This window comes from Mercenaria mercenaria, chromosome 15, assembly GCF_021730395.1.
Source record: "Mercenaria mercenaria strain notata chromosome 15, MADL_Memer_1, whole genome shotgun sequence".
Classification (NCBI taxonomy): domain Eukaryota; kingdom Metazoa; phylum Mollusca; class Bivalvia; order Venerida; family Veneridae; genus Mercenaria; species Mercenaria mercenaria.
This window is the reverse complement of record NC_069375.1, coordinates 8,896,038-8,916,585: the sequence shown is the minus strand read 5'-3', so window position 1 is coordinate 8,916,585 and position 20,548 is coordinate 8,896,038. Positions and strand designations below refer to the sequence as shown.

General features: G+C 36.3%; 1 protein-coding gene across 1 annotated transcript; it reads right to left on the bottom strand.

Moving 5' to 3' along the window:
- Window positions 1-946: 946 nt before the first annotated feature.
- Window positions 947-20,445, bottom strand: LOC123546114 (cell division cycle 7-related protein kinase-like). The gene is made up of 11 exons (XM_045332305.2): window positions 20,328-20,445; window positions 18,094-18,166; window positions 14,964-15,050; window positions 14,499-14,634; window positions 14,106-14,199; window positions 13,230-13,372; window positions 10,721-10,853; window positions 8,683-8,975; window positions 6,200-6,282; window positions 4,511-4,660; window positions 947-3,976 (listed from the first exon to the last, which is right to left on the bottom strand). Exons 1-11 carry the CDS (start codon window positions 20,334-20,336, stop codon window positions 3,717-3,719), a joined length of 1,461 nt encoding a protein of 486 aa, XP_045188240.2. The 5' UTR covers window positions 20,337-20,445; the 3' UTR covers window positions 947-3,716.
- Window positions 20,446-20,548: the final 103 nt, after the last annotated feature.

The window sequence follows — 20,548 nt, the reverse complement described above, 5'->3', positions numbered from 1 at the left end:
ATGTCATACACCTTTATATCTATTAAATTTGATAAGTATCCATGTAAACTGAACACTTTTACAAAACTTGGGAAAGGTTTGTGCTGCTTTAGAGCAAGTTTGGTGAACATCTCTTGTTGGGTTCAAGTCTTACCTCTACTTGTGAACATTTACTAAGCATCTCGTGAAAAGTTGAATGTTTCTACTTGTTCCTCCACCAGTCCCTGACTGCAGTTAAGTCTGACCAATAAGCCTGTGACGACATTTTGAGCATAGTTTGGTGAATATGTATCAAACAGATGTGAGATTTCTTCATTTTCTTTGCAAGTGCAGCTGTGGGCCTGCAGTAGCTTTTGACTTTGGTAAGTCAACACATGGTCACATCCGTGAAATTGTATATTTCTAGTATTTGTTGAGGTTTTACATACATCTAGTGAAAACACTGTACGACTCACTGACCTAGCTGGTACAAAACAAACGATATATTTAAAGTTTGGTCCATATCTGCTTAAAACCAAACATTCCTTCCAGAGAAACAATTAAGCAAATTAAAGGCGTAGTTGGAATCAAAAGGCTCCGTCAACTTATGGTTGTATAATCATTAGGTAAGTTTGATTGAAAGGTAATTGCTACGATGCCAACAAGTAAGTTAGATTATGCAACCACAAATAAACAAGGTTTACAAGAATTACTCAACAGAGACTTTCATTGAATTCTAGTTTGTTCAAATGGTTCTGCTCAGTTGCACTCTGCAAATAAAAGAAAAATGTCTCCATCTGAGCAGTACATAATCACCCTGTTAAGGGAATGAGATTCTACTTCAATAAATGCTACATTGATTATGGTGGATCAGTTCAGAGGGTCATTAATGAAAATAGTAATTCTGGAATCAAACTTTTGGCTTTATTTTTTAAGATACTGAAAATGGCACATAGTGGAGGAAAGATAAGATACAAGGAAATACCGGTAATTTAGAAAATACTATCTTTATTGGCATATCTGTATCAGTAAAATATACGTAATAACAAATCACTTTGCAATAATCAGAACATGCATATCCCTGCATGTGCACAAGTTACTACCACAAACTAGTGATTATCCATATACTTCAATTTTGCTTAAAACAAAAAAGCAAATCTGTCGAACCACTATTCTAAAATTTCTTATCCTTGCTATATTATTTTTCATAACATGTTTATCTGTGATTGCTTCTATCCTTCATTAAATCATCCTTTTTTCCCCACTCCTCTACATTACAGCTGACAATCAAGTTTAATTTTAAAATCCCTCTAGTTACAACCCTTGACCTTTGGAACACAATGTTAAACAAAAAAAGCAGAGTCACTGACTTTACAATCTTGTTGCTCTGATAGTGCTTTAAAGTTTATGCTAAGACATCCTGAAAGTTTTAAAACCAGTATCAACAAATAGTCAAATACTGACATTAGAAAACTTTTTATTGCACAAAATGACTGCAATCTACAATGAAAAAATCAACTAAAATTGTTTTTGATGACAAATTCAAACTAATCAAGATATTTTGAAAAAATAAAACGTTCCTCTTACCACTATCAGAGTTCTTTAAAATAATTAACATCAATGATATTACATAATATAGAAAAAACTAGAGCTATCACTAAAGGTGATGAATGTACCCCCCCGCACGCACTGACACAGTATATTGCAATTTTACACACACAAGATTGCATAATTATGTGGACTGTATGTATACAGTATAGTAAGAAAAACAAAGTCCCATAACTCTGCAGAATATCTATCTAAAAGAACGTAACATGCACCATGCACAACTAGGATTGGTACTGATCACTTGTGTGAAGTTTCCTTAAATTGTGTGCAAGGGTTCAGAAGATTAGATGCGCACAAGACTGCACATGCAGATTGCATGTATATAGTATGTTAACAAAAAACAAAGTCCTGTAACTCTGCAAATTTTTCTCTGAAAGAACCTAACATGCCCCATGCACAACTACTGTTGTTACCAATCACTTGTGTGAAGTTTCATTAAATTAAGTCATGGGGATGAGGAGAGATGGTGTGCACAAGATTGTGTCTATGTATATAGTATAGTAACAAAAAACAAAGTCCCATAACTCTGCAGAATTTTTTTCTGAAAAAAAAAAATCTAACATGTCCCATGCACTGTTGTTACAGATCACTTGTGTGAAGTTTCATTAAATTGTGTCAAGGGGCTGCAGAGAGTTGGTGCGCACAAGATTCTTTCTACGGACAAACAGACAGACAACCTGAAACCAGTATTCACCCCCTTACAACTTTGTTGTGGGTTGGGAGTGGGGTACAACAAATTAAGAGTAAAACTTTTCTATGGAAAAGGCGGATCAAACTGTAATCCTGATGGTCAATTTTAATATTCATTCAATTTCATCAAACTATCTTTTCCATTGAAGGTATGTTCAGATCAAAATATTTTCTCCAAAAGAATTTTCTTAAACCAGTTTTTTTCAAAACTTCAGAATGTACTTAGAAAATCTGGTAAATAAAAAGTATCAGGTTGTGTGCTGGATTTTTTTTATAAGACAATTTAAAAATTTGGATTTCACACAAGTTTTCCTAAGATCTATGAGAAAATCACAATTCTAACAACATTTTCATAAATAGAAAGTTTTCTGCATGCACATTTTAATTAAACTTGGCACAGTCCGAAATACTGTCTATAATAGGGCAAGATAAAATGATAGATCCATGTACTTGTTTTTGAAATGTATGCACATGATTAAAGAAATCTGCATATTCCAAGCTGATTTCAAGACATTATTTGGAACTTTTTAACACCCAAATGTTTTTATATCATATCTTATCTTTAGAAAGATGTAACATTGGCATTTTAATTTATATTTACTCATAGGTTGCCATTAATTCATAAAATGATTTTCATTTCCGTTTATAGTCCAGGTTTTATTCTACGTTATCTGGATGAATGGGTAACACCATTACTTTTGGTTTATCAGATGTGCAGAACTACCTTAAAGATCATTCACTTTTGCACAAAAATGGCCTTAAATCTTGAAGTCTTTAAATGCAGTACATTCATTAAGAACTATGTTTTACCAAAATGCAAACAATTTGTTCATAACTGAAGAAAATATCTTACATAAATGAAAACAAAACTTTCAACATTACAGGCCTTAAACTGATTTTATGAACAAATATAAAATTTTCAATATAGGCACAGCTATCAACTACAACCAAAAATGACCATGCATTCTTGAAAAGAAGCTAGACCTGTGGTCAAAGATCAAAACATTTTTTGTGGTCACTACTGAAACTCTAATACAACCAAATGGCAAAAATGCCTATCAATTAAAAAATCTGTGATTTCAGCAATATTCAGTGACAAATTTTGAAACAAAATGGTAAGTGTTTTAAAACAATAATTCAGCATAGATGATAACCATTTTCATGGTTACAATGTATTTATTTTTTTTTCAGTTACAGAATTTGAAATTTGTCCATATTGTGTAGGTTTAGGTTATATATGGTTTAACTGAACTGTCCTTTACAAGTACTGGTAACTTTTTACCAGAAAGTACTTAGCCATTTCTTAAACAACCTTTCAATGTCTTCTTTTAATTTCCTTTAGTCTAGGCTATGATTTTGTACTGGCCAGTTCCTTGAGAGATCTAATGACGAAACACCTTTCACCATCAGTCACACCCGGTATATCTCAGCACTTCACACAAAAAGAACATGTCTACATACTAACTGGCACACTCCATGTCTGTAAAGAATGAATGTTTCAAAGCTTCCTCTGCTGTGATTCGTGTAAATGGATTCAAGTCAAGTAACCGTGACAACAAATCGAAGGCGGAGTCTGGGATGTGTCTCCATGAAGCTTCAGCCTCTGGAGACATTTTGTTTTTCCGAGATGTCTGTTTACTGAGTGGAGCAGTTCGAAGTTTCATACACATTGTTCTCAGATCTAGGTGAGGCTGACTTGGATTACATATCATGTTCTTACCTGTAAATATAATAAATCAACTTAATAAAGTTTTTTTCTAATTTGATCAGGAAACTTCACCGACACTGGTATCTGAAACAAATGCTGAAGTTGGCAAAATGGAATGTAGTCAGACATGCACCATGTGTCTGTGTCTGCTACAAATAAGGTCCTAAACCTACCCAGGTTCCTGCTTACGATTTGGCAATATATTTACTGTAATCCGAAACATTAGCCAGTTAATTCATCCTTAAGAATGACTTGAACACATTTGGCAGAAGATTACCTGTAGAACATTTATGTGAAATTACACTGAAATCCAACAAAAATACAGCATTACATTTTTTAGATTTTTCTCTTGTTTTCTTTCATATGAATGGAAAATAGCTCATATTTTATTTCCTATATTTAACTGATCAATATCTCAAAATTATGTATCAAGATGACATAGAACAAAACATATTATCAATACACTGAAATCAAGATTAATCAACATCTAGAGCATCAGGAAGTTATGCTGCTTGGCAGCATTCTAAAACATGAACCGTAACATACCACATGCTTTAGCAGCATCTTTCACCGCTTCACTACCAAATGTACTGATGATCTGTGCCAGGGCTGTCAGGTCATCGTTAGCACGGAAAAATGGGTATCTACCACTCAACAGTGACAGAAATATCACACCAGCTGACCAGATGTCCACAGCTGTAATTAAGAAATGTAAAAATTTGAAGGTTTTTGTTTCACTGAAACCAACTGATGAAGACAATCTAAACAAATTTTGTAAGCTTAAAGCTATTCCACACAGAACTGCTTTTGAATTTGTGCTATTAGTCCCTCCAGTTTTTCACCAGTAGATGCATAAAAAGATGAACAAGAGCTGTCTCCATAGGATGACACATGCCCCCGATGGCACATTGAATGAATAGTTATGGCTGATGTTAGAGTTCAGGACCTTTGACCTACGGACCTGGGTCTTGCGCGCGACACATCGTCTAACTGTGGTACACATTCATGCCCAATAATTTTAAAATCCATGCATGAATGACAAAGATATGGACCGGACACGCCCATCAATGCACTATCAGGAAATATGACCTTTAACGTCTAAGTGTGACCTTGACCTTTGAGCTACAGACCTGGGTCTTGCGTGTGACACGTCGTCTTACTGTGGTACACATTCATGCCAAGTTATTTGAAAATCTATCCATGGATGACAAAGATATGGACCGGACACGAATGCACTATCATGAAAAATGACCTTTAACGTCTAAGTGTGACCTTGACCTTTGAGCTATGGACCTGGGTCTTGCGCGCGACACGTCGTCTTACTGTAGTACACATTCGTGCCAAGTTAGTTGAAAATCCATCGATGGATGACAAAGATATGGACCGGACACGAAAATTGCGGACAGACTGACAGACCAGGCCTTTTTTTATGCTGATTTTAGGGCCGAAATTCGGCCCCATTCCCCAATCTAAAAAATATACTTTTTTCCCCACCTTGGCCAAAAATTCCCCATGCAAAAAAAATGAAATTAGTTTTGATTTTCAGTCCTGATTTTAACAACTTTTCAGCAAATATATTCCTCCAAACAATGATTTCGCGACGTAAATTTCCCCTCCAAAAGGGACCTGGTACCCTTCCCCAAATTTACAAAAAAAGGGCTGCAGACCGACAGACGGTTCAAAAACTATATGCCTCCCTTCGGGGGCATAAAAAGTGCCTACAAGTCTATGGCGAAAATGTTTTGTAAACTTTAATTAAGCATTTAGCATGTAACTGAAAGGTAATAATTAATATATATACTTAATTTTGACAGGTTTCATGCTATATAATCACTTTATTCGAAATATAAGGTGAAAATACACTAGAGTATAGTGTCACTAGGGTATGACACTATCAACAACACATATTCGGGTGATGAAAATAAATATATATCTCTAGAAAATATACTAGTGAAATAACACTTAATTACACATATTCTGGGGAAAAAAAGTTTGAGTTACAAGCACAGATTATTAACAGTGTATTTCTAGTTTATCTTATTGATGTTTTGGCACTGCTTTTCTAAATATTTATTTTAATTCAAGCTCCTGGTAGGAACATGTTGACTTTCATTAAGATATTTTTCTACATCTGAAAATCTTTGCAGTGACTCAAACAGATAACGTATTATTTGATGATCTTTGATAATCATAACTTCTTACAACTACAGAATTTCATATATTTTAATAACATACCAGTAGACTGGTCTGGACACTTTATGAGTACCTCAGGTGACCTAAATCCTGGGGTACCAGCCCGTGGAGCATTCTGGTTACTTCTGTAATATTAAAAAAAAATACAACTATAATTAACAGGAGACTACCTGTATTCTTTTGAACTGGTAAAGGTTGTTTTGTTGGGTTTAATGCCATTTTAGAATCTGTCCTAAACTACTCAGGGTTAAAATGTTTTTTTCTGTCTAGGTATCAGATTTAGAAGTCAGTGTTTTAACTGACAATAGAGTAGGTAGAGTATGAGTGATTAAGATTTACTCATTCAGCCATACCGTTTGTTTATGATTAGGTTTAGGTAATGTATGGAAACAATGAGAGTGGGCAGACTAAAATTGCTCCTTTCTCAACAATCAGACTGACCACTGTTCCAGCATTAACCAGTACACTTCACATATCTGAGAAAATCTGCTGATTACTTGCATAAAACATATTGTCTTCAGTTAATCTTCATGGAGAATGTACGCACTGCTTGCCAGAATCTGAACCTGCAATTTCCTGCTAGGAAGTTCTGAGCTTACAAGACAGGCTTCACACCTTAAAGTTTATGTAAAACTACCTTAATATCAATTAAAGGAAACAAAACAGTTGTCCAGCACACAAGATTCAGGGCGTCAAGTGCTTTTGGGAGTCAAAAATATAGGTAGGATCCTGAAATATAGGTATTTGGGGGCCTGAAATATAGGATTATATAGGTTGCTTATAATGAAGAAAACAAGTCAGACAAGTGTTTTATCCTCCTCCACCACCTACCAGCACTCTCTTTTATTAAACATAAAATACAAAGGAACAGAAAAAGTGGCTACTTTTATGATTTTAAACAAATAACATTTTAACATATATCTTACTTTCATAATAAACTATTAATTCACCTACAGACAAAACTTTACCAATACTGGTACTCAAATCAGTTTAACAGGGAATTAGGCAAACCAAGCCATATTGCTAACAACATATATCAGTACATTGTTAATACAAGTATAAAATATTGTGTTGGGCCTGCATTTGTACAAACCAAATAAGGCTATTTCAAGGTCTTCTGCTTCTTGACCATACTCTTCAATGCCCTTGCTAAATGCATTATGCATGGTATGAAGATTACATGTATCAACATTCAATTGTCCTTCCCACTGAGGTGAAGTTTCTTTAATTTGTTTAGACACTTCCATAAAAATTGTTTTGTTGACATTTGGTCCATCACTGCCAAGTGCATTTAAATATTTAATTGGTATAGTGTCCCCAAGAAGAGTCTCTACCATTGCTGATGCAACAGTCTTTCCACCTGCATGAGCAAAGAACAAGGATTTGTAATACCTACACCAGACATCATCATATGTTGGAGACCAATACCTTATTAAAAGGTCCATTTGCCTCTTCACTTGAGCCTGAGTAGTTTCATCATATTGAACAGAAAAATAGTTACTTGACTGTCTCACATCATACAGCAACAGTTCGGTGAAGGAAGGTCCTAACCCATCAGACAAGAGGTATGACAATTTTGTTCAACTCATACTAAATCCATCTGCTATTGGACAATGAAACATAGCTTTGAATGTTTCTCCAATTCCATCATTGGCTCTAAAGCTTATATTAGAATAGGCACATTTTGCTGCCCATAATAGTTCAGCAGAAATAACATCATCTTTAGCATATGAATAGCTTAAAATTTGCTTTTGCTTTGAGGTGGAAGCTGGTGATTCACTAATGCTACCATGGACTGTTCCTTCTGAAGTTGAACATGGGTTTTCATCAGCTGTTGGAGGTTTAAATTTCAGTTTAGCTTGTGTTGATGAGAAAGCAACTTTACTTAATTTCTTGTGCTGAGTGCCTTTTGCATGTTGAAGAATTTGTCTCAGTCCAGCATTATCACACTTTATGTCAGTTTTGCACAATGTACAGTGACCATAAGAGTCACTCTTCCCCTTGACACACCATAATTTCAGTTCATGTCCATTGCCATCTACTTCTGATAGCCACCTATCTCGAAACTGACTCTTATTAGCAGGCATTATAAGGCTTAATTATGAAACATTAAGGCTTGCTTATTCTGAAAACAAAATAAAAACATGTGCATTTCCTATTCACATTTTTATACATGAAAGCTTTAAGAAATGGAAAATATTCCAATTGAAAAAAGAACTTCCATTACTTAAAGCTTTCCTAAAGCTGGGCTGGGCAGGGTCGCTACACCTGAAAGGAATACAAATTTCAATGCCTAAAAGGTAACAGCATATTTATAAACTCAATTATCTTAGAATTACTTCTTTTTTAAAGGTTTGAATGACCTTTGTATTCCTTGCTTACCACAAAATTTCCAGATTATAGGTATTTATAGGTATTTTGGCAAAATATAGGATTTTATAGGTTATTATAGGTAGAGGGCTAAAATATAGGAAAATATAGGTAAATATAGGTAACTTGACGCCCTGAAGATTGTAAACACTAACCTTGCTGTACATAATGAACAGATCTGTGGTTTTCCGAAGCATTGACAAGCTGTAGGCTGGTAACGATGGCTTGATGTCTTACGCTGAGACAAAATATCATCTTGTTTTTCCTTTGCTAACAACACCCTCTTAGCTAGCAACATTCGTCTAGGTGACTTTACACGTCTTGCAAACAAAGAGTTGCTGACAGGTGGAGTATACTGACGCGATTTGAAATCTGAAGTAGGCGTGTTCTTGTCGATTTTTGTGGAATTCATCTGGTTTTCTGGTGTAGCAGAGTTGTTTAATTCAACCTGTATGTAGAAACCAAAAGCTACATACAAGCTGAAATCCTATACAGTGATGGGAATTTCAATAATACGTCTACAAAAGGCTAGAAAAATATTTTATGCTTACAATATAAGTCTTGTATGTAAATGATGTGATATAAACAGCATCAAGCTAGTATGTACCTCACCCTGCTGTTCCTATAAATGTATCCTCTAAGCTTTCAGAATAAATGTGTCTCTTCGTATCTTATAAATAACAAGAGAACCATGATGGTCCTGAATCGCTCACCTGTCCCAACATGACCCAGTTTTGAACTGAGTATGACGTCCTTTTTTTTCTATTATTTGACATAGTGACCTAGTTTTTGAGCTCATGTGACCCAGTTTTGAACCTGACCTAGATATCATAAAGATGAACATTCAGACCAACCTTCATACAGATCCCATGAAAAATATGGCCTTCAGAGAGGTCACAAGGTTTTTTTCATTATTTGACCTACTGACCTAGTTATTGATGGCACGTGACCCAGTTTCAAACCTGACCTAGATATCATCAAGGTGAACACTCTGACCAATTTTCATGAAGATCCATTCAAAAGTATGGCCTCTAGACAGGTCACAAGGTTTTTCTATTTTTAGACCTAATGACCTAGTTTTTGACCGCAGCTGACCCAGTTTCAAACTTGACCTAGATATCATCAAGATGAACATTCAGACCAACTTTCATACAGATCCCATGAAAAATATGGCCTCTAGAGAGGTCACAAGGTTTTTCTATTTTTAGACCTACTGACCTAGTTTTTAACCACAGTTGACCCAGTTTCGAACTTGGCCTAGATATCATCAAGATGAACATTCAGACCAACCTTCATACAGATCCCATAAAAAATATGGCCTCTAGAGAGGTCACAAGGTTTTTTTATTATTTGACCTACTGACCTAGTTATTGATGGCACGTGACCCAGTTTCGAACTTGACCTAGATATCATCAAGGTGAACATTCTGACCAATTTTCATGAAGATCCATTCAAAAGTATGACCTCTAGAGAGGTCACAAGGTTTTTCTATTTTTAGACCTAATGACCTAGTTTTTGATTGCAGCTGACCCAGTTTCGAACTTGACCTAGATATCATCAAGATGAACATTCAGACCAACTTTCATACAGATCCCATGAAAAATATGGCCTCTAGAGAGGTCACAAGGTTTTTCTATTATTTGACCTACTGACCTAGTTTTTGACCGCACGTGACCCAGTTTCGAACTTGACCTAGATATCATCCAGGTAAACATTCTGACCAATTTTCATGAAGATCTTGGCCTAGATATCATCAAGATGAACATTCAGACCAACCTTCATACAGATCCCATAAAAAATAAGGCCCCTAGAGAGGTCACAAGGTTTTTCTATTTTTAGACCTACTGACCTAGTTTTTGACCGCACGTGACCCAGTTTCGAACTTGACCTAGATATCATCAAGATGAACATTCTGACCAACTTTCATAAAGATCCCATGAAAAATGTGACCTCTAGATAGGTCACAAGCAAAAGTTTACGCACGGACGGACGCACGTACGCACGACGGACGCTGCGCGATCACAAAAGCTCACACTGTCACTTTGTGACATGTGAGCTAAAAATACCATTAATTTTCTATCTACTTTAACACAGCACAATAGTTCAAATAGACTTTGTTTTTAATATCACTTAATGTTGAGTCAGTCAAATACTCTATTAATCATTTTTAAAAAGCTGATCTTATGTGTGTACCTGTGACTGTGTGAGTATGCCTTTTCTAGTATCTGAGGTTACAGGAGTTGATGTGCTCGTAGCAGGTTCTGTATTTTCTGTCTTCTTACACACTGGAGCTTTGTGGGCCAAACCAAAGTCAACCAAAGCATATCTAAAACATAATCAAAGCATATCTAAAACATAACCAAAGCATATCTAAAACATAACTTTTTTATGCTAAACAAGAGCAACTATTGTTAGATAACTTTATGAATGAATATGTATGAAGGCAAATATACACTGTTAGCAACCTGGTTGTTAAGGGATACTGTAGGCTGAACACAGTAATTTGTGCATGGGAACTGATGAAACCAGACAGTACCCTCTGGCGCTTTCGAGACATAGGACTGGTGGTATCCTGTGTAACAAGAGCTTGTAGAACACGAAATGCCCACCCCCCTTGATGCATTCAGTAATTGCACAAGGAACAGAAATTATTTGGTCACTCTGCACAAAAGTTCTACTGTTCTTGGGCAAAGTGACCTTAACCTTTGACCTATTGACCTCCAACCAATAGGGGTCATCTGCTGTTCATGATAAACCTCAATATAAAGTTTCGTGATCCTAGGCCCAAGCATTCTCAAGTTGTCGCCCGGACACATTTTCAACTGTTCCAGGTTACTGTGACCTTGACCTTTGACCTACTGGCCTCAATATCAATAAGGGTCATCTACTGGTCATGATCAACCCCCTACTAAGTTTTGTGATCCTAGGCCCAGGCGTTTTCAAGTTACTGTAAGGAAACAGTTTTACTGTTTCAGGTCACTGTGCCCTTGACCTTTGACCTACTGACATCAAAATCAATAGGAGTCATCTGCTGGTCATGACCATCCTCCCTGTCAACTTTCATGATCCTAGGCCCAAGTGTTCTTTAGTTATCATCTGGAAACCGTTTAAGTGTTCTGGGTCATTGTGACCTTGACCTTTGACCTACTGATCTCAAAATCAATAGGGGTCATCTGCTGGTTATGATCAACTTTCAACTTTCATGATCCTAGGCCCAAGCGTTCTTAAGTTATCATCCGGAAACGGATTGGTCTACATTCTGACCAACCAACAGACAGACCGACCGACATCTGCAAAACAATATTCCCCTCCTTCTTCCAAGGTAGGCATAATAACACTAATTCCAGATTCCGATGGTCCTATTATTCAGTTGTACTTGAAATTTATACATGAGTTACATTCCAACAAATATATTCAGATGTACAGAAAAAGATATGCATGTAATGACTAAACTTCAAGGAATGCAAACAAACTGACAGAATAAGGAGAGGACCTTTGATAATCTTTATCTTTGTCAAATTAGGAACACATGCACATGTCTGCTTTTGTTGACTTTAAATGTGTTCTGTCAATTTTTATATTCTTCAATGGTGTCCAATCTATTCCAGTACGCATTGATTTCCCTAATCATAATTTTGTTACTTATTCACTAAAGCAGTTTTAAACTAGAATGCGTCTGTAGGACACAGGGTGTGTCCCCCCCCCCCCCCCCCCCCCCCCGCACTGGAACATTTGTCACAAATAAGGGGAAATAATATAGCCTCAAAAAAAAAATTATGAAAAGGATTCATTATTCTATACCATATACTTTTTGAGCTATGAGAATCAAAAACAAAAAATCCACTATTTTGGCTATTTCAAGGGCCATAACTCTGTAATAAACGCTAAAATTCTCAAGAAGAATGCCAAGTGTGCAAGGTCACATTATGATTAAGACCCATGCAAGGTTTCATGAATCTATATCAAATGCTTTTTGAGCTAGGTGTGTCACAAGGTGAAAATGTGGATTTTTGACTATTTCAGGGGCCATAACTCTAAAAATAGGGGGCGGAGCCAGACGAAAAATAGGAAGTGCGCAAGTTCATATCATGATTAAGACTCGTAAGGTTTCATGAATCTATATCAAATACTTTATGAGCTAGGCGTGTCACAAGGTGAAAATGTGCATTTTTGACTATTTCAGAGGCACTCTAAAATTAGGGGGCAGAGCCAGACGAAAATAGAAGGTGCGCAAGTTCATATCATGATAAAGACTCATGCAAGGTTTCATCAATTTATATCAAATACTTTTTGAACTAGACGCGTCACGAACTTTGGACGGACGCACGGACGGATGGATACACGGACAAGAGCAAATCTATATGCCCCCACCACTCATGTGTGTGTCTGGGGGGGGGGCACAAAAAACGCAGCCTAAAATCAGAAAACACGGACTGATACTGGAGTATCCAAAGATGGCAAATTTATCACCTAACATTCAGCTGGTCAGTCTGTTACAAAATCTTTATGGACTGAAGTACTTCTACACTTTTTAAAGTTGATACACACGATCACCATTATAAAGCTTTTGCAAAAGACTGACCAACCTAATGTCAGACGATTCCTATATACCCCCCTAAATTCTGTGTTTCACAGTTATCTTTCTAAAGCTTTGTTTTACGGGGTATAATATTTTGTAAAAAGAAAATCAAATCAAATTTACCTTTTAGTTTTTCTGTCACAGAGGAAATTACTTGGTTTAACGTCTCTATGAATGATATCAAATTTATGCACACGTCTTAGAGCAATCAGTAAGTTCTTTATGTAGTCATGTACCTCCTGCAAACTCATGTGAAGAATGTAGTCCTGGAAAATTAAATGTGAATGATTTAACATCTTATCAATAGATCTGATATGTATCAAGCTTACTCTACAGAAAGGATAATGTATGTATTTTGGTATAAATTTAACCCTTACCCTGCTGAATGTCTATAATGAACTTTCAATCAGGACAGTGCCATTAACTGTTAAAAGGGGTTCTTACCAGAAAGTACTAACTTAATGGCAAACAGCACAGATCTTGATCAGACTACACAGATGTGCAGGCTGATCATGATCTACACTCGTCGTAAAGGCAGAATCAATCGTGTCCAGCATGAAAAGGGTTAATATTCCATGTATCAGCCCTTTTTGTGTTTTCTCTAAGGCACCTAGACTAGAAAGTGACTTTTTAACAGTTGGCATATAATACCTGTATGAAACTGTCGTTAATTACAAATATATGATTTAAGTTCTGAAATGATTGTTTTCATAAAAAAATATATTGTACATTGCTGTCAGCCTTCGCCAAGTCCTGCTTTGAACTCGAACTAAACTTGAATTATCTGCACACAGCAACTGTCAGCTTCATTCATATCAACAGAAGAACTTGCATGCACAAAAATCAAACAAATGCATCTGACTTGTAAAGGTAACATTTCATCATTCCACCTTACAGTACTTTTTCCACTTCAGCACTTCTCATGCCAGTACATAAATTATATATTACAGTACAAAAATATTATATACCAGTAATATGTGATGCTTGTGAAGTTCTTACCTGGAATTTTTCATGAGGAAAGTACTGCATCACTATGACAACATGGTCCCTGTTTCTGATGCACAGCTCCACACCCATTACATTATCACAACCCCTAAAACAATAGAGAAAGGATATACATATACCTAATAAATGTAGTCTGACATGAAATTACCAAAATATTCAACTCTTAAATTTGTGCAGCTCACTAAACTTTCTTAAACTATTTTAAAATGTTATAAAAAGAAAAACAAACTACAATTATATAAATTGAATCATACATATTACAAATACAAGTTTTGATAAAAGTAGTGTTTTTGTAACAGAAAAGAATATGTATTCTTTCTGACATACATCTTAAGCTGGTATTGTAAGAAAACATTGCACCAAACACTAGAACTTCAGTTTTCTTACCCAATCTCTAACAGGCAGCGTAATTCGCCCTCAATCCTGGATGGATGGCTGGTAGGTATTATATGTTTCAGAGCAAACAGTTGATCTATTTCAGGATAGTGCTTCAGTCTTGCAAGAAACACAGAACTAAAAGTACCTAGAATATAAAAATATATATAAACTAAATATTGCATAGTTAATATTTCATGCACTGTGTAAGAATTTCAATTTTAACCTTGTGTGTTATTAATAATTCCGTTTTTTTTTCAGTAGTAAAAAAAGTTAATATTCCTACATGTAGTGAGTCTGCAGTAAGAATGTATACTGATCAGGCATAAAAGAACTGTCATGATCATTGATCAAAACAATCACAGATGCAGATGGATACACCTTGTTTCTTCACACATACAGTGTTCGTTTTATATAAGAACATATTACCGTAGTAATTTGAACTCCAAAAATAAACTTTTATCATTAATGACTTACCTTCACCAATTTTATCAATGACTTCAAAATGCTGTTCTACTTCAGGCACAAACTCATACAGGCAGTCTATCTCCTCTTGCACATCCACTGTAATGTATTAAATCAAAGATGATTCAAACATCTTCATTTTGCATACATAAAAATCTGACAATGTACTTAAGTTAACAACCTAAGGATTTCTATTTTTCAGTCAAGCATTTGTGTTCTACAGGTACTGGTATATTGACAACACGAAACCAATGTGGAATAACAATGACTTAAGTTGGTACAATAAGCAACAAGAACATTGTGAACATCATGTTTCTGTGCTCAAAACAAGGAAGCCAACGGTTAAAGACTGCTGTACTGAAATCATTATCAAGAGATGGGTCTTCCATTACTTCAGCCTTATTTTTGTGCATCATAATTTTCATTGTATCTGCTTGGAAAAACTCATGCCAAATAAACACCAGGGTTTTTTTTTCCACTGAAAGCGGAAGATGCCTGCATTCTGTTATTTGGATGAAAACATCATAAAGTATTTGGGAAAACTGGGTAGAACAATCTTACATAAAGCCAATTTTTGAGAAATCTGCTTTGATCTGAAAGAAAAATTTTCATGGGAACAGGCCTATAAAAGGTCTCTGATATATTATTAGAAGGAAACAAGAAACATGACAACACTGTAGGACATAAACATGTCCCCTGAAAGTGCTCGACTGAAAAATAATTAAAGTTTCCATAACATGTGCACATCCACTAAAGCCTGATCAATGACGTAGACCAAAATTCATTTCAACTGGATGAAAACTTCAGAAGAAGTTGAGTGTACAATTTTCTGATGTAGCTTAATATTAAGTTAAACAAGCAAATTTGATGAATTGGTATCCCCTGCCGAAAGGGTTTGTGGTGAGGAATGGCAAAAAGATATATCCAGGAAAAAGTTAAGGATGTTAATAAGAAGCAAATAATTTCATTAGTCAAAATCAATTTAACAGAAAACAAATGTTTAATTAAAGAGTATTAAATTGTATGATACTTTGATCCTGACTAAAGAATTTATTTTGAATGGGATATGCTTACTGTAATAAGCTTAGCTTTTAAAATTAAATGCAGTTAATTGAAATGTGAGCTTGAAGTTTAACTGAAACGAAATATTGTCTTTGAGTGGTTTGGCACCAGGTGTTGCTGTTTAACATGTACATTTGAACTTAAAAGAACAGATGTCCTTAAGAGAATACAGGTAAGATATCTTGAACATGGCTGAGGGCAAGGTTTGTGCAGTCACAACTTAACATATTGAAGGTTTGAACATTTAAAAAAAACAAAACAGGAATGGAAATATATATATATGTATATATTTATTTTTTTAGGGGGTGGGGGTGCAGGGGAACAGGAGAGGAAACAAAATTTCACATGTGGATTATAAATATTGATTGAAAATTAAAAATGAAAAAAAAAAAGGGTAAAAGGGTGAAGTGGGGGCAGGGGGCAGAGGATGCATGATCGGTGGTGGGCATGACTGGGTGGAGAAGTGAGGTGGGGGAATGGTACAACTTGGAAGGTTTGAAAAAATATCTAAAATAAGAAATGAAAAAAAAGTTTTTTTTTTGTGAGGGGGGGGGGGGGGGGGGGGGGGGGGGGGGGGGGGACCAAGGCAAGTGGGTGACCAGGTGTGGGTGCGCAACTTCACATGTTTATAATAAATGTTCACAGAAAAGAATGAAAGAAATTTAATGAAATTCTGCCAAATGGTAAGTTTGTTATGTACAAATATGTGGATTTTTAGACAATTAAAGTTACTCTGAAGTTACAAAAGAAATCCGTACAAAATTGTCTGTGCACAACAACATTATAGTGCACTAAATTCTGTTAAAGTTTCATAGTTCTAGGTCAAATATATCAAAAGTTATGATGCAGAAATTGCCATATCTATAGATCTATAGTACCCTAGATATAGTTAACACTAGAATCTTCTAAGCGCCATAACTCTGGTGTTACTTGGGCAATCTGTCTGAAACTTGATGGGCCCCATAACCTCATAGTGGTGAACATGTATATGAAGTTTGTTTGAAAAAAAATCTAAAATAAGGAATGATTTTTTAGATATTTTTTTTTTTGGGGGGGGGGGGGGGGGGGGGTGTGTGATCAAGGTAAGGGGGTGACCAGGTGTGGGTACACAACTTCACATGTTTACAATAAATGTTCATGGAAAAGAATGAAAGAAATTTAATGAAATTCTACCAAATGGTAAGTTTGTTATGTACAAATATGTGGATTTTTATACAATTAAAGGGCAATAACTCTTAATTTACAATAAATCCAAATGAAATTGTGTGTACACAACCACATTATGGTGATCTAAATTCTGTTGAAGTTTCATGGTTCTAGGTCAAATATATCAAAAGCTATGATGCAGAAATTGCCATATTTATAGTATCCTATATAGTTAACACTAGAAACTTCTAAGGGCCACAACTCTGGTGTTACTTGGGCAATCTCACTGAAACTTGACGGGCCGCAAGAACTCATAGTGGTGAACGTGTATTTGAAGTTTTAAATAAATATTCCCCACCATTTCCTAGATATGGCTCCGGACGGACGGACGGACAATGCCAAAACTATATCCCTCCGACTTTCGTCGGGGGATAACAAGAGCTTTCACTAATGGTGACAAATGCCCCGCAGCGCCTTGACCTTAGACCTGGTGACCTTGACCTTTGACCTGGTGACCCCAAAGTCAGTAGGGGTCGTGTACTCAATAAGTACTATCAACATATGAAGTTTGAAGGTCCTGGGTGCAGTGGTTCGCGAGTAAAGTGCCTTCATGCAAAAAGTTAACGTTGTGACGAAGGAACGGACGGACAGTTGAAAACTAACATGCTTCCCTTTGGGGGCATAAAAATGAGCCATTAGTCTAGAAAAAATAGTTGGACATGAGTATCTCAACAATAATATAAGCATGATCACTACATTTTAATGATGTATACCAAAATTCATTTAAACAGGATGAAACTATACAAGCTGCGCATGCAGGGGCTGACAGACAGTTCAAACACTACATACAAATGCCTTCAAGTTTTTGACACAAGGGCCATAAAAAGCCCTGATCAACAAACACTGGACTATACAATTCTAGTTAAGACCTTACATGGAAGTCTAGCAGGCTTCTGTTTCTTGCCACTATTCTCTGCTCGCTGCGGAGGCTGATCTACTTCCATCATCTGCCAAAAAAATAAAAATTGTTAAATGTAAGCACATTTAGTTATTATTACTATACTATAAGTATAACAAGAGCTCATAGAATACGAGATGCCCCCATTGATGCATTCAGTACTTGCATAAGGAACAGAAATTATTAGGTCACAGTACACAGAAGTTGTACTGTTTTGGGTCAATGTGAACTTGACTTTTGACCTACTTACCTCAAAATCAATAGGGGTAATCTGCTGATCATGATCAACCTCCCTATCAAGTTTTGAGATCCTAGGCCCAAGCTCACTGTACGCGAGTCGCGATAATTTTTGCACAGGTCAATATCTCTCCTCCATGTACAACCCACTTACCATTCAAAACAATGTAGAAAGTTTTCCTTCTATGTGTATATAACCAGTGACGCAAATCTTGTCGCTAACTTTGGAGGCTTCAAATACATATTTAAACCCAACTTTCACACTAAAAATTACAGGTCTGGAAAGTTCATTCCAAATACAATCATTTTATGTCCCAACTAGTGAGAAAACTTCCATTTTATATGCAAAACACTTTTAGACTACATGTATGTCAGTGTGTCTTCCGCTTACAACGATAAATTTCTACCTCAGTCATGTAAAGCTGTGTGTGTATCGATTGGTTTATTTCTAAACCCTGTTATACCTTTCGCCCATTTCATTGGTTACATGTTTATACATTTTAAAGACGGTGGTATATTGCAGGACCGTAAATAATGAAGGTATTAAGGTAGGTTTAACATGCCATTTTTTACTTTTGTTTTAATAATTTGGCATTTTTAAAATCAATAAAATCCTAGTGAAAAATAACCACACAAGTGAAAAATGTGTAGCCTATGTAAAACTATAAATCATGAAGTTTAAATCCCATCGATTTACACCACAGTTTTGAACCTAACTACTTGAGACGTAAAGGTAGATACACGGTAAATGTCAGTCTAACTACTTGAGACGTAAAGGTAGATAAACGGTAAATGTCAGTCTGTGTCAGTCACTCAGTGTGAAATAAGTCTGCCTTGCAGTCAAAAAATTGAGACTTACAATACCCCCAGCAATTTGCTGGTTCCAACTAACAGATGGGTTGACTGAGGCAATCACAATAAAGTGCCTTGCCCAAGGATACACCGCACCCGAATAGCTAGTCCAAATAATTAGACGTGAAAAAGTTGTCATTTGACATTTTTACTATCAAAGCATAACATGAAAAAAAATGTACAATATCAATTTCAATGAACTTATAAAGTGATGTGAGTTATGTCAGGTCTTACATATTTAGGTCTACATGGTCATCCTAGTCGCCATCCCAGCCCAACAGTATCTTACTCCAGCTTCAAGCAGCACCAGATCTACAAACAGCAGAAAGTACAGACAGCCATCATCATCTACATCATACTATAGGAACTCCTTTCCCCGGACCATCACCATATGGAACAGCCTACTGTCAGTGACTGCTGACGCCCCAGACTTGGTATCCTTCTTCAAGCAGGGGCTATCATCACTGAAGTTCTAAGTAGGACCATCTTAGCTACAAGTACCTCCTGATGATTCCTGGGGCTTTGCCGGCCGTGGCCACCATAACCCGAGAGGCTTGAGTTAAAGGGGCGAAAACGTAGCTTGGTAAGAGTACCTTTTTTCTACTTCTGTCTTTTACCTATCCCACTTTTCTATCCTTTCCATCTTTTCTCTTGACCAAACCACTATACCCGTCCCGTGATAGTCAAGTGTGACTGAGTCGACGTATGATGTAGATAAGACTACTGGAGTAGCCAGGCCTTCACCTCCGTAGGAAATTGTCTTGGGACGAATTATTATGCTTTCACTAAAGGTAAAGGTAAGTTTTATTTACCGTCGCTTGGTGAAACAATTAGAGCTTTTCTGCGACCCTATATTAAGAACAGTTAAAACCAATTATACCTCACCCCCAGCAATTTGCTGGTACCCATTTACAGCTGGGTCGACTGAGGCAATCGTGATAAAGTGCCTTGCCCAAGGACACACCGCAAATTATGGGAGTAGCCAGGATTCGAACCAGGGGCCTTCACCTCCGTAGGAAAGCGACCAATGCGTCCACGTCACTCGATTTCGACAAGACGTGTGCATCAAAATAATAAAACTTATATAATCACTTCCGAACAAATGTTCAAAATCAACTTACTTCTTTCATGTATATATACAACACGGCTAAATATAATGAAATTACTTTGCCGCTTCCCTTTTTGTTTACAAAATGAAAAGCGCGCGCCTCCGTTTACCTAGTGAGCGAAAAGGCTACTAAAATGCGAGAAGGTCGGTACGCTTTAAGTGCGAAAAGGACTCCTTTTCGCATATATAAGATAAGATAAATTTTATTTTGAGTCGGCAAGACAAGCAACAATA

Coding starts and splice junctions, on each gene's coding strand:
- LOC123546114 (XM_045332305.2), bottom strand. Junction 13,373..14,105: donor TTCCTCATGAAAAATTCCAG/GTAAGAACTTCA, acceptor TTAATTTTCCAG/GACTACATTCTTCACATGAG. Junction 10,854..13,229: donor TGTGACAGAAAAACTAAAAG/GTAAATTTGATT, acceptor ATTATGTTTTAG/ATATGCTTTGGTTGACTTTG.